The sequence below is a fragment of the Ptychodera flava genome, chromosome 21 (genome assembly GCF_041260155.1).
Source record: "Ptychodera flava strain L36383 chromosome 21, AS_Pfla_20210202, whole genome shotgun sequence".
Lineage (NCBI taxonomy): Eukaryota > Metazoa > Hemichordata > Enteropneusta > Ptychoderidae > Ptychodera > Ptychodera flava.
The window spans coordinates 7,850,118-7,865,465 of record NC_091948.1 but is presented as its reverse complement, the minus strand read 5'-3'; the positions used below and the strand labels follow the sequence as shown (position 1 = coordinate 7,865,465).

General features: G+C 36.4%; 1 protein-coding gene across 1 annotated transcript; it reads left to right on the top strand.

The window, feature by feature from the left end:
* The first annotated feature begins 7,141 nt into the window (after window positions 1-7,141).
* On the top strand, window positions 7,142-15,138 carry LOC139121303 (phosphomevalonate kinase-like). The gene is made up of 5 exons (XM_070686079.1): window positions 7,142-7,281; window positions 9,097-9,229; window positions 9,683-9,746; window positions 10,590-10,878; window positions 12,295-15,138. Exons 2-5 carry the CDS (start codon window positions 9,135-9,137, stop codon window positions 12,456-12,458), a joined length of 612 nt encoding a protein of 203 aa, XP_070542180.1. The 5' UTR covers window positions 7,142-7,281; window positions 9,097-9,134; the 3' UTR covers window positions 12,459-15,138.
* Window positions 15,139-15,348: the final 210 nt, after the last annotated feature.

Here is a 15,348-nt window from a genome sequence, read left to right as displayed (position 1 = left end):
AGGTAATTCAGTGAAAAAATGAATAACATTTTAATGTCATCCAACTGTACTAATGTTAGTAATAATCAAACAAAATCTAGAACCATTTTCATGACATTTATCTCGAAAAAATCTAAACATGTATGATTTGTCGTAAAAAACAAACTTGGGCCTAGTGACGGGGCAGAAGCTGCAACTGTTTTTGTAATATTTCTATGCAATATATCAACTGCAGTTTCTTGCTGTCTCCCTAGATCATGCTGAAACACACCAGTTTGTCGACAATTCGAAAAGCCTGTATATGTGTAAATATGTATTTGGTGACAATTTAATTAGAGTCCAGACTGACAGTAATTATCAATGAAACAAATGCATGATACACATACAAAGGCTGTGTTGGCGAGCTGAATACTGGACATTCGACATGCTGTAGTGAGTAGAACAAGAACACAGTTTTGTAAACAAAAATATTGTCAAAATTATCAAAGTTAATACAGCTACTGCGTGCTCTCGCAATCAGGTACTGTCCTGCTGCTGCAGTGTCACTGTCACTGCATAGCTGAGCAGTGACAGAGATAGCTCTGACTCTGATGTACATGGTAGTTGAAGAAGAGTTTGGGTCAAATGACGCTCGTGACAGTGAAACATACTTGTACACAAGATCAGGCCAGACAAAAACACATAAAAGACCAGGAGACAGAATCAGGAATTTTTGAGATTAATCAAATATTAAAGTAAAAAATGCTTGATTTTCTAAAGTTTCGCATTCTCATCGTCTTGAACAGTAAAAACTAATTTAAATGAAAAAATAAGTGTGACTTAATGGAATTATCTATTTTTAACCGAATTTGCCAATATTACACCCAAAATTTCAGAGATTAAAACGTTTATTTGATGGAATATTTTAACCTTCCAGTATTGTCGATTTTGAGTAGCATCTAAAACAGATGTGTCTTGTACTTTAGAAACTAATTTTTGGTAGGTCACTGTGCTCAGTTTTTTACATTTTTGGCAATTAGCTAGGTATTCACAATTTGCATACTCTCTTATGATCGTCATTTTGTGTGCTCTTCGGCAGGAGCAATTGACCTGGCAAGAGTCGGATAAACTTAAGTCGGCTTAAACTGATAAATCCCAAAAGTTCACTGATGCATTTAAAAATGAATCAATTTGAGAACTTGCCTTAGGAATGTGACTCTACAAACTGCTAATAACAGGTAGTGTTGAACACCTGCAAGCAAAACTGCGCAAAACATGTTCATTTTTTCCTTACAAATATGAGGGCTAGTGATATTTGGGGGAGAGGGACTTGAACAATTTTGATGATACGGGGGGGTTGAAAGTTTTTGAGGGTACTGAGGGGGATCTGAAAAAAAATAACATTTCAATCGCGATTCCTCCAGCCCCCCTCCCCCACCTAATCGTTATTTATGAACGCAGCCTACATAAGAGAGGACATCTGTTCATCAGCTCCGTGGAACAGGTGCGACCCTAACGGGATGCATGTACTATCTGGAAATGAAAATGTTCAGCATGCGGTGTTGGCATTAAATAGTCGTCTGGTGCAGTGAGGAACTGTTCAAAGTACACAAATATGCATGGCGTTTAGCTGATGTTTTACCCAAATACACCCATGGTTCCCACCATAAGCGTAGGAGCCCTGTGATTACAGGGAATGGGCCGAGGAAATTGGGAGGGTCATTCTTTACAGACCTGCCCCTGGGGAGGGTCACATTTGGCAAACATTGCCTTTGGAGAGGGTCACATTACACATCGTCAATTTTGTTATTAATACAAAGTTTCAATGTGTTGTTTTTTCACAATTTACAAGCTTTTCACAATAATCTTTGTAGAGAATCACAGTAGATGTCCTCAGTACATACATTACATCTCTCGGGTTTAATACATAAATGTGTTCATAAATGCGTAATTCTGTCTATGTTTCCATATGATATATGGTATAGTACATATGATATATGCTACTACGCACATACACCGATGTCCGGAGCTTATGCACACGGGCTCTATGACGTTAGCCACCGTGCATAGCTAATTTCAAATATCAATGTACTGGGCTCGATCAGAGAGGGATGATTGAAAGTTCATGTGAGCTAAAATATTTATCGAATTATATCCAAAATGTCAATTTTCCCAAATACAAAATTAGCTAAAGCCGTACATTTATATATTTTTGACAATATATATGAATGTAATTGACTAGATTAGGGTGATTAGAGGTGCACATATGTACGATATATCTTCCTGGTAAGACTTAGACCTATTAGATCTGAAATGTGAAAATCAGGGTCAAATTCCAAAGAGTAGGCAAATGATAGAGGCATAAATGAGGGGTGGGAATATCGGGTAATAATGGAAGTCTATGGGGACGGAGCAGTTCTGGTAAGTTCATACCGGCATTTCAAACTTCAAACTTCCCGGGTCATGTCTATAGATTGGAAAAGGGGGTAGGGTCACATTTAAGATGAGCTATAGGGAAGGGTTTCACTACCACCACATTTACAACTGGCTAAAGTAAAGAAATACTACAAGGAATACTGCTAGCCTTTTTGATCTGAATATCATGATCGCCTTCGGGTGACGTATTGTGAGGTAATGCTCTCATTACTGTTGTAAATGGAGTCACAAATGAATAAATGTATCATTTTTTTCGGGTATTTTTGGTTCAAACATTAAAGCGAAGATTCTTGGTGTAATTCTATATAATACGTTTTAAAATACCGAGTACTTGTATATTTTGGTATTCAATCGTTGGTGTTGATAGCTCGATTCATGTCCGGACCTGAATTTGGTTGTCGACAATAACAATGCATATCAGATACACAAATACACGTTGCATTGACTAGCCAACCGTTGATTATTTCGCAATGCTTTAGGAAGAGACCAATACTCTGTACTTTTCACACGGGATGAATTACTGAAATCAAAATTAGTAAAAAAATTCAAGTCACAATCGAGACAATATCCCATTCAAAGTACATGTTGTCTTTTCTTTCGATTAACGTAAAACCCACTATCACCGTTTCATTCATATTATGATTTTCACGAGTATTTCTATGGCATGTAAAAATATGGTCAATCTCCAAATAAATACATTTACTAAACAAATGTGAAATTGGGTCTGCTACTTAATTGAAACAAGATGTGATCGAAAACGTGACGAAATTTTATAGGGTAAAAAAAAACAATTGAACGGAATAAGCTTGTTTTGTCGGCACATCTACGCTGATCTAAATTTCTCTGCTTTAAGGCTGCGGTCAATAAAAATAGTGAGGCAGGGGCTGGAGGAATCGCCATTGAATCTTCTTTCAGATCCCCCCTCAATACCCTAAAAAATGTTCAAGTCCCCCCAAATTATCATATAGCTACATATTTATTAAGAATGCACGCAGAGTAAAAATAAACATATATTGCGTAGTTCTGACGCACATGTTCGACACTACCTCTTATCAGCAGGTTGTAGAGCCAAATAAATAGGGCAAGTTCTTAAATTGATTTATTTTTAAATGCATTAGTTGACTTTTTGGATTCATCAGTCCAAGCCGACTAGAGTTTATCCAACTCTGGCCAGGTCAGTCCAAGCCAGGTCAGTCCAAGCCGACTTGAGTTTATCTAACTCTGGCCAGGTCAATGGCATCAGCTGAAAAGCACACAAAATGACAATCATGAGAGAGTATAAAAATTGTGAATTTCTGGCTACATTTAGCCAAATTGTGAAAAACCGAGCACAGTGACCTACCGATTTTTTTTCAGAAGTACAGGACATATACAACTTGGATAGTACTTTAATATATGTTTTACAAAATTGGCAATACTGGAAGATTAAAATGTTCCATCAAATAAATGTTTTAATCTCAGAAATTTTAGGTGAGAAAATGATAAATTTGGTAAAAAATAAATGATTTCATTTAGTCACACATTTTTCATTTTAATTAGAGTCTTTACTGCTCAAAGGTTTACTTTTGTGTTATTGTGTGATGAGATGTGAAAATTTCATTCACTGCATCATATACCCTGGAGCGAGACTGTATGAACTTGAAATGAATGGTTTTATATTTAAGTGATTTGAGAAAAGCTGTGACTTTTCATCGTAAATTTGTATAAAATCAAGCACGGTGACCCCATCTTTTTTATCTCATATTTGATTATTCTCATACGCCAGAATTCAAAAATCCATGGTAATTGTTAAGTCTCCTATAGTCTTCTACTTGTTGCTCTCATGCCTGATCTTAAGCTTGTGTCTACAGGTACATGTATGTTTCACTGTCAATTAAGTGTCCTGTGACCTTAACTCTACATCAGAAATCAGAGCTGTCACTGTCACTACGGGTATGCAGTCACAGTGACACTGCCCGTAGGCAGTAGCAGGGCAGTAGCTGTATTACCTTTGTATTTTTACAGTATTTTTGTCAGTTTATACAACTGCGTTCATGTTATATTCCCTACAGCATGTTGCATTGTCCAGTATATAGATTGTCAAGGCAGACTACGTGTACCGTGCATTTGTATCATAACTTTAAGTCTGAACTCTAATTCGATTATCACCAATATTTAGACAAACGGGCTTTGTTGACAAACTGAATATTGTGTTTTTCAGCATGCTGTAGAGAGACACCAAAAACTGTATTTGATACATTGCAACGAAACATTGAAAAAAACATTATTAACAGATGCGGCTCCTGCCCCAATACTAGGCCAACTTGTTGTTTTTACGAAAATTTAATGACATTCATATATTTTTAGATTGTTTTTGAGATTAAAGTCTTAAAATGCGACAAAACGGTTCTAGATTTTGTTTAATTATTACCAACTTTAGAACCATTGAACGACATCAAAATGCTGGAAGCCAAAATATTTTCAGGTCCCCTCTATAGGCACAGCAAAACTTTCAAGTCCTCCCTCGACTATCCCAAGAATTTTCGAATCCCCCTGAATTCTTCCAGCCCCCCTTTTGTGAACGCGGCCTAATTGGTTCAGCTCTGATAATTTGTTCCGGAAAAAACTTGCCTTCCTTTCTTCTTTGGTAGGAATTGTTCTGTGTTTCGCCCTTTCAGGCTGCGCTGTTTTGTTCTTGTCTTGTTTTTTTTTATGTATATATTTCAAAATGGGTTACAAAAATAAGAGGTTGCATGAGTGTATTGTATACAAAATAAGTGAAAAATCATGGTATGTAATATTAAAAAATTAGAATTGTGTAAATCTAAATCTAAACTTAGAAAGTTTAGCCAGAAACGATAATTATCGCTTTCTAAATAGCGTTCTAAATTTAGAAATTAGCTGAAGTTTAGAAAGTCGGGCCTCGGGTGAAAACATTTTTCCAAGGATATATCGGATAAAAACGATAATTATCACTTTCTAAATAGCGTGTATTCCCTATGGGAGCTAAACTAGCTAAAAACGATAAACACAGCAAAACACCCGATAATTATCACTTTCTAAATATCGTTCGAAGTTTAGAAAATAGCTGTAGTTTAGAAAGTCGAGCCTGAGGTTGAAAAATTTCTTCCAAGGATATATCGGATAAAAACGATAATTATCACTTTCTAAATAGCGTTCTAAGTTTTGAAATTAGCTGTAGTTTAGAATGTGATAATTATCGTTTTTATCCGATATATCCTTGGAAGAAATTATTCAACCTAAGGCCTGACTTTCTAAACTACAGCTAATTTCTAAACTTAGAACGCTATTTAGAAAGTGATGATTATCGTTTTTATCCGATATATCCTTGGAAAACTTTTTTCCACTCCAAGCCCGCCTTTCTAAACTACAGCTAATTTCTAAACTTAGAACGCTATTTAGAAAGTGATAATTATCGTTTTTATCCGATATATCCTTGGAAAAAAATTTTCAACCTCAGTCCCGACTTTCTAAACTACAGCTATTTTCTAAACTTAGAACGATATTTAGAAAGTGATAATTATCGGGGTTTTTTGCCGTGTTTATCGTTTTTAGCTAGTTTAGCTCCCATAGTGAAAATGGCTTTCAGGAAAAGACACAATTCTGCACCTAACTCTGTGATGAGGTGTCAGTCACGGTCCCTCTATTGTTCAGTGACAGTGTTTCTGCACGCGTACGCGAAACTTTGGCCGGGCGGGGTATGGATACATTTACGCTTTATTCTGCCGTCATGCAATAAATCGTATTTCTCTTCACTGATCGGCTTTCGTACTACTGGAGTTGTAAAATTGTGAGAAAAAATGTCGCAAACAGCTTAGTTTGTTATTTGAAATACTAAATTCATGACTGAATACAAATGAATGCAGGCAAAAATCAATATATGAAATTTTGTTCAATGCTGTATCATTGATATAGGAAATATACTGATGTATCCAGAAATATCAAGTTTACAAATGTAGTGTAAATAAATTTTGCATTTGCTTGAATATGTAGCGGTGCCTAGATTTAAATATTTGATAAAAATTATTGTTGCTTGGTATGCTTTTCGCAAAAGTGGTGCAGAATGAATGAATAAATGAATACATGAATGTCAAGGTGTGGAAGTATTAATATGATTTCTAGCCATATTTATATGAGCTCCACCCAGTACCCATGACCAAGGACAGATTAGACACCTGAGATGTCATGGAACAAAAATTTAATTTATTTAATCAGTTATTCTTTTTCATTTTAAACAAATAAGCTTAATTAAAGTTTGACGAGGAAGGGAATTGAGAGAAAATTCAAAAATCCCCACCTATTTATTAGAAACAAAATACACTAATCTGTGCACATCAGGGATTTTATGGGTTGGTTAACATTGTGAAAGATACGAAAAGTTACTAAACATTTACATATCTTTCGCAATGTTGATTAACCCATAAAATCCCTGATAAGTCCACGGATTAGCAAAATTAGTTGTGTTGACTAATTAATTACAAGATGTGTACATGAGAGATAAACGTCCTTGTAATGAGGTGTAAAATGAATCAGAGTCAAGAGGCTAGGTTAGGTTACATAATTATTTATTTTATTTACTCCGATCAGTCAGAGCATGAAGAAAAGGATAGGAACTGATAGAGAAAACAGTGAGAAAAACCCAATACGTCTGGGCCTGCTGTGCCTTGACCGAATGATCCGTCGCTCGAGGACGCTCCCTAAAGATAAGCTCCCCTCCTCTTCAAGAGCGTGAAGAGCGGGGAGCGTAGAGAGCGCCCTCGAGCGACGAATCTTCCACTCTAGTCGCGCTGGCCTGAAAATGAAAATGGAGAAAAGAATAAACAAACACACGGCAAAATGGCAGCGTCTATGGGAACGACCGAGAGCTGAAGTAACACTAACGAAGATGTGAGTATTGTCGTTATGTCAGTCACATATGACACACCAAGGGCCAAACATGTGGGGCGAGACTCTGAATTTTTTATTCTGTAGCGTCCCTGGGAGCGCATCAAATGGCATGACACTGGAAACCGAAGTTATCACAATTCTTCGCCCGTTGACTTTTGCAACCCTGGAAGGGGGTCTTACGAGACTTGGCTGCGGTGCAATCCTATCTGAGGGGTCCTATAGTTGCAAAATTGTAGCTCTACGGTGAGACGGTCGGTGAGGTTTGTTTTTTTGCGACCTCGCTTACCAGTTGCGCTACAATGCTTATGGTTTCTAGTCGATTGGACCAAATGCCGACTGGACACAAGTCAATTTGACCTCGTGATTGATCGCGAGGTTTTACCAAATCATGAACTCATGCAATTCATACTGTACAAGAGTTCAAGAGCAGTTCACTAATTCTCAGATGACCGCGGTATATCAGCCTTGGCTTCCTAAGCTCGTCACGCGAACGTACCACACTTAGTGTACTTTAGCTGATTAAAGGTTTAAACAAGACCACATCAAGCCCTGCTGTGTTATTGTTGCAAAAATCACTGATACATGTAGTCCATTAAAACAACACCTTGGTCAATTAAGTTTTGCAGCGAGATCGAATTTGAGTGTAATACAACTCTCCAGTGTCATATTGATGGTAGTTCTGAGACAGAACTCGGACATTTTGAGTAAAACAGACTCTTATTCTGTAGCTTTCTATAAACATTGGTAGTCTTCGGTATTGAGATATGGACTGATTACAGTAATTGGGAGGCTAATTTCCTGATGGACCGTCGACGCAACGACAGGCAGTGACGGGCAGTAATTAGTAGGACCGTGTCCTTTTTGGAGTGTTACCGAAAGTTTTTGTACAGTTCCATCCAGCATCCCGAAGAAAAAAAGATTTGAGGATGGTGGCCTCGATGAATTCCTAATAAACTTATCTTGCAATAAACTTGATATATCTTTACCAACAAGTAATCAATGACACCATGAAGGTAGAAAGAAAGACTACCTCAATGATGAAGCTGACAGCTTATGACGAGCCTATGCAAATAGTAATATTCCTGATCCCATGTTAATGCCACGAAATATGTTTAATGAATTCATGGCGTGGTGTACGAGGAAGTTCTGTTCATGAGCCGCCCATCCATTTTATCGTGAATGTGTTAGTTGTAAAAGTGGCCACCTATTAGTAGTGGTTGTACAAGTAGGAGTTTCAATTGGTTCAGACGATATTTTCGGTGGTCTTGTCCCTGCCCCACCTGGTGTTTGTTTACCGTGATTCTCGTCGGCAAATTTTTTTTTCTTGTAAACTTTTGTCTTTCATTTGATGCAATGAAAACAATGTAATTATGCAGTGCAAGACACATGTTGATTCCCAAAATATTGGCAAAGTTTTCATGAGCAAAGATTTTTGAAGAAAATAACCGAGATCCAGAAATTCCGAATCATTAAACACATGTTAATTAAACAACATCTATTAAAGCATGTAATGGTGCAGTCATTATTATAAATATAAAATCAGTGTACTTGCAACAGTTTAGGTCGTAAGTGGAAGATTGGAGTTCATAAAAAAGTTAAAGAAGGACGTGAAGGTAAAATGTGACCAGGCTGACCAACGAATGTCAGAAAATATTCTTCAAACACAGCGATCTTTATTATAATATTATTGGTAGAAAGAGAGGATATTTTTGAATTTTTATATCGCTCTGTCACTTTTGCAATATTGCTTTACATACACCTGTGATCGAATACTTAACAATTTATATTGCAAACTCATTGATATTTCCCTTTCAGATTTCGTATCTATTGGATCACAGATTATCAAGAAGAAGATGACAGAGGACATTAAAACGCCTGTCATTGTGCTTGTCTGTAGTGGCAAGCGAAAATCAGGCAAGGATTATATAACAGAGATACTGCAACAAAGGTAACTGATTAGCATAAATACAGTGTCCGTTGCAGAGTGAAAACTGAAACTGAATGAATTTCTTTGTCATCGCATATAATATTCAAAGAGTAACAAACAATTCAGGAAGGTGGATGCATAGAGCTTTATAATTTGTGCCATTATTCCAATACCGTAGTTTGATTTGTATCGTGTCCTGTCTGTTTCACCAACAAATAAACGAATAATGTTCTTTCCTTACTTTTACTACATAAGTGAATCTTTTGATTATTTATAAGTTTTTGTTTGTGTATTATTTTAATGAATTAATTTGTTCATTTATGTATTTTGTTTGTGCATTTATTATTTATATGTTCATTTGACTGTCAGTAAGTTTGTTTACTTGTTTGTATGTTTGCTTGTTGAACAGAGTCTACAGCTATCATTGCAAATTGATATATTGTAATTTTTGTAGTTTTTGTTTCGCTTTTCAAGGCTCGGTAAAGACGTCTGTGCAATAATGAGATTATCGAAGCCTTTGAAATCTCAATATGCCAAGGTAAGCATTGCAAGTCGTTCCACTTACTCAACTCCTATTTCCGTCCACAATCAACAAAACTTGCAGTGATGACATGGATTTCAATGCTTCATGATCAATAATGGTAACAGAAAAAGTAGTCTATAGTGATATCATACACGTAGCAATAATACCGGTGTTCTATCTTTGCTGTGATATACAGTTATAGTAAAATTCTTCATTTCTAAACAGTGTACGTACACACTTAGAATCACAAATTCACTACATCAACCTTGATCCCCACATTGCTTGTTCAAGATTCTGACAGTGACCAGACCCCCTTTTGCTTCACTATAAAAGTAATTTAAATACAAAGCCAGCATTCAATGTAAAAGTGGTCTCAATTATGCATGGTAATTGATAGCTTTCAATTTTTCACAAAATGTAAATCTTGCGGGGGGGAAAATGTACCTGTGAAGTCCAAAACGAGTTAATAAATTTGTGTTTTGAAGTTTTGAAATGTGAAAATGTGAGCAAAACTTTGGAAGTCAACAATCATTGGCAACATCAAAAACAACCTTGTGTACTTTTAGATGTACACAATTATGCCATTACTCATTTTAGTAAAAATGCTTTCTTCTGTGCGCCTGAAAGTTCAACCAAAGTATACAATCGGTGTAAATATTAATCAGTTCATCCATTGTTTACCTTTGAATTCTCTTTAGAAGTGAAGCAATAATCTTTACAATTCCTTATATTTACTGTGTTTGACAGATATAATAATCATTGTAGTTATGCAGAAAATTTTACTTCAAATTAATTTGTTTATTTATTTATTTATTTATAAATAAATTTATTTAATTATTTATTTTTCACTGTATATAGGAGAATGGCCTTGATTTGGACAGACTTCTGGATGCTTCGGAATACAAAGAGCAGTACAGAGCGGCCATGATCCGCTGGGGTGAGGAGAGACGAAAACAGGAACCCTACTACTTCTGTAGATTAGCAGTGCAGGGGAATGAATCTGTGAAACCAGTGTGGATCATTAGTGATGCACGCAGAAAGACTGATGTTGAGTTCTTCCGGGAGATTTATCCTAGCGCTGCAGTGACGGTCAGGGTCGAAGCTGAGGTGCATGTGAGGGAGCAGAGAGGATTTCTATTCACAAAAGGTACAGATATCGTCACTCCATGTTCACAAAAATTAAATTTTACAGAATGGTAGACTGAAGATGCGTTGCTCAAGGGCATTCTCTGCGCTCCCACTAAATGGGGGAGTGTATAGAGCGCCCTCAAGTGACGGATCTTTCAGTCAAACAGAATGGTAGAGAAGAGAATTCTTTTACTCTGAGGCAGCAGTTCAAACACTGCTGTGGTCTGTGATTGAATTATGCCTGTAATCTAGGAACAGATATTTCCTGCGTCATTTGCAAAATGAGGAATTACTTCGAAATTTTCATCCTTTCAATGTAATTTTGGATCAAGTACCGGCAGATGCTCTTGTATAATATTCAGCTGCTGTTTTTGAATTCAAACCTGTTAATATAAAGGTTATGTAATGTCATGATACATAGACTTAGATGTGAAAATTCAAGATGATATCAGCACAGCATGTTGGTATATTATGGCAAAGTAGTTCAACTGATGGGATCCCATATGTGAAAAAAATCTTTCTATCAGTATTGTAATGGTCTAGACTGACTTGAAAAAATTTCTGATACTCAGTGAAAATTTCTAGAAAAGTATTTCATTTTAAAGCAACAGCGACCTGCATCGCTCATTTATCTGAACTTGTTTTGTCGTATTGGACTACATGTAATTTGTCAGCTCAGGGAAGCCAGATGTATCACTAAGGATGATTTTGTGAATACAGTTGCAGGGCTTATTGTTTGGTGAGATCATTGTTAGCCATTCAGTTAGCCAAATGCTAAAACTTTTAGCCAGTAAGTTTTAGCTATTAGTCAATTCGTTAAATTAGGTCAAAATTCATCTTAGAGCAATTACATACAGAAATGTGAGGGTATGCAGTATATTACTGTGAGACAGTTTTGTCATAGACCCTCGAGAAAGAGTTTTTCTCGAGGGTCTATGGTTATGTGCAATGTATTATACTCACGAAAATACGCACCATCAAGATTGTGTCTGATTATGGAAGGGGCTTTCCCATAGAAAGAGGTTACTTTGGCGACTGTCTGATGGGGTGAATTGCATAATGGCATCAATAGATTGTCATAACAGTGTCTCTTGTACATAAATGGTGATACACTGTACAGGGCTATGAGTCGTAATCTTGAAAGTACTGATAATGCCTTTGTTTGCTGCCTTGATGGCCAAATTAACCTTGTTGTAGCCATTTAAAATTTTTTGTCTCAATTTGCAAACTGGCAATCAGGTAGCGAGAGCCCTGAGTTGTTGACTCTGTGTGAGTTGCTGTTCACTTGATTCTCATGTTCTTCAGCCATAGAGTGGTCAGTCATGATGTCAAATTGCTGCATCCATGTATAAATCTAATTGAATTTCAGTGTTTTAAAATTTTAATTATGATTTTGTAATAAACATTATTTGTTTCTCCTGCCCCATTTTTGCAGGTATCGACGACGCTGAGTCAGAGTGTGGTTTAGACGAAGGGGTCGGCTGGGACCTCATTGTACACAACAACGGTGACCACTTAGATCTAGATTCAACCCTCGATGACATTTGTCACATGGTCAGACAGAGGCTTAAAGAGGCTAATAATGTACAGGTATCTTGATGTGCACCACGTTATCATTGAAAGAGTAACCCAGGATTAAGCAACTCAAGCTTTCAATTTCAGTTGAAATGAATCGTAGGGTAAAGATTTATATTGATTATATCTTATATTCTTCAACTGTCAGCGGATTGATTTTGTATTTTACAAGTTGTGACAAATGATATATTTTACAGTCATCAAATTTCATTGGATTGGTTTTGTATTTTATTTTTAAGAAATATGCAATGTATATTGGTATTTACATTTTCAATGTTGCAATTACAATATCTATATATCTTTCATCTATAAGTAGTTAGTGCCATGGTAGTTAGTACATACATACTGATGGATGTGATTCCAGTCATTTAGAAATCGCAGGATGCCCAACTTGTCATCTTTAGCTCATATTTGGTTTTATAAATAAATACCAAAAAGAGCTTATATGATGAGTCGGTGGCGTCTGTATGTCTGTATGTATGTATGTGGGTATGTATGTGCGGATGTATGTCCGTCACACACAAAGGCTCCCATACCGCCAAAGCTACCGTCTCAGTATTTGGTGTACAGGTAGATGCAGGGGTTGAGATGTGAATTTGCTCAAATGAACACTTCAGAGTCAAAAATGTGCAAATGAGGTAAGAAAAAGTGAAATCCTGCAAATGTGCAGGAGTGGTTGCAGTAACTGAATCAGCCCACACATCTGAATAAGAGGATTTTGACCTTTGACCTATTTGTATGCAGGGTACCTATTATCTTTGGGAGTGGTAGCAGTAACTGAAACAGCTAATTGGTCATTTCCTGTCATTGTTTATGAACTGTGACATATTAACAGACCTGCTGAAACCATGGATGTCTATTTTTGTACATCCATGGTTGAAAGATTCTCTGCTATGCATGTTGCTAAAGTTGACCTTCAGTACCTAAAGATTCAGACCTTATTTACTTTTGTCATTCTTGTTTTTCTGGTTTAAATATTTCTTGTTGTTTTCTGGTTTTATGCGATGGCGTGATCTCTTATTGTGCGTCATGCATCACATGCATCAGCTGTTGTTGCATTTATGCCATCCTCTGATATATGCATGCTTCAGGTATCCAAATAAAGCTTTTTTAAGTACACTGGCAAGCATGAGCACAACTTGAGACATCCAGGAAAAGAAATCATACACTGCCATATGCGTACCCCTATGTCCTTCCAGCAGCACTGGTGTTACCATAATTGTCGGTATCAACGAGGAAAAAAAAGACGTTAAGTTTGAAAAGAATATAAATATTATCAGCATTATGTATGTCTCACATATCAAATCAAATATCAATGTTTCTTGAAATTTCCACTATCACATTATAACAGTTCTCTTTCACTCTTTGATCTCATTGTGTGATGTTACTTCTTCAGATTTCTGTGTCCCCCTAGCTAGCTTCTGTTAATTTGGCAGAATGTTGTGTGACATGACCTGTTTATTTTAGCAATTAGTACACATCTCGTGTCTGTAATAAGTAAGAAAGGCACACCCAATGCTGAAATTTGGATTTTCACTAATGTAGCAAAAAGTTGGAGCCGTTTTCAAGAAAAAAGAAATGTCCAAAAATGTGATGCAACTTTTTGCTTTTTCAGGTTTTTCTTGAAGTATTAATCTGTTGATTGATTAATCCCTCTTTCTACCAGGCTCCATAGACAAACCATCTGAAATAAATACAACTTGGGAGAAAGAGGATTAAACCTAGCACTTGGAACTGTCTCAGTGCAGCAACAATTCCTGTATACTCTAAAATTTTTGCTTTTCAAATCATCATGTGATAGTCTTTAAAATGAATTATTATTTAGGAAAAACATTTTAAGGCCAAGGAGAATAATTAAATCGTTCCTTTGAATCTCAAAGTGGCCTGGATTTCCTATTAATATCATACAATTGAATGGATAAATGAAACTGAACTGAAATTAATGTCTATTTGACTCTTGCTAAGCAACCATATTGTTTAACATTGTTATCTTAAATGAGGAGGATGTATTGTAAATAGTTCATTATGAAATACTGTGTGACAGGCTAGCTCTACCCTCTCACATTCCCACAAATGTCAGTCTGCTCACACACCCCAGTGGGTGTGATCATAATCATTATCACTGCTTCTGGTGATGAAGTGGAAACTCTGCACAGGTTAATGAAGATGAAATTTCAAAAAAGCAATACAACCAGCATTAGAGTTTGATTTTCTTCAGGTCATGCAATGAAACTGAAATTATTTCACAAATGTTAACTTTGTAAGAGTACTTTGTACATCAGTAAGGACTGGTCTTCCCGGTAAATTCCCAGACAATGTGCACTGTGCAAGTTTCCTATTGTGGATAACACCTGATCAAAAAATATAATACAAGTCTTTCTGCCAGTAAAATGTTGTATAAAGTGCATAATAAATGGTCAGCCAAATTTCTGACATTTACTGAAACTATGCATGTATATGGATTGCTGTAATATATTACAATTAGCAGAATTTTCAGTTGTTATCGGTTCATTTTGAAGACCCAAAAGGTTCATCACTTGAGGGCGCCCTCCGAAATTCCCTTCTCACAGCCAGCGAATCAGCTGGAGTCCACAAGAGTGATTACTAGTAATCTATAGGTCTGGTTATTTTGTTTTATCAGTTGATGTAGATTTTCTGTTTCCTAAATTTTTCTGAATAAAATGTTATATGTGTTGGTATTTTACACGTTGTGTATACCTGTATTCTTTTTAACACAGCAAAACAGTATCATTTACAAACCTGTCACTATTAAACAATATGATCAGTATTTAGGGAACAAAGTTGTTGTGAAGCAATATTTATGTCCATAGCAGACAAATCCGTGTCCCCCTGGTTTTTGGAAGTGACTGGCCATAACCCAGACTATTCATACCTTAGTATGTAACTCATCAGT

What these genes read in the sequence shown, in the direction of transcription:
- LOC139121303 (XM_070686079.1), top strand. Translation starts at nt 9,135, where the DNA reads ATGACAGAGGACATTAAAACGCCTGTCATTGTGCTTGTCTGTAGTGGC. An exon ending in ACAGAGATACTGCAACAAAG is followed by an intron (nt 9,230 to 9,682) that starts GTAACTGATTAG and finishes TCGCTTTTCAAG; the next exon opens with GCTCGGTAAAGACGTCTGTG. An exon ending in TGAAATCTCAATATGCCAAG is followed by an intron (nt 9,747 to 10,589) that starts GTAAGCATTGCA and finishes CACTGTATATAG; the next exon opens with GAGAATGGCCTTGATTTGGA.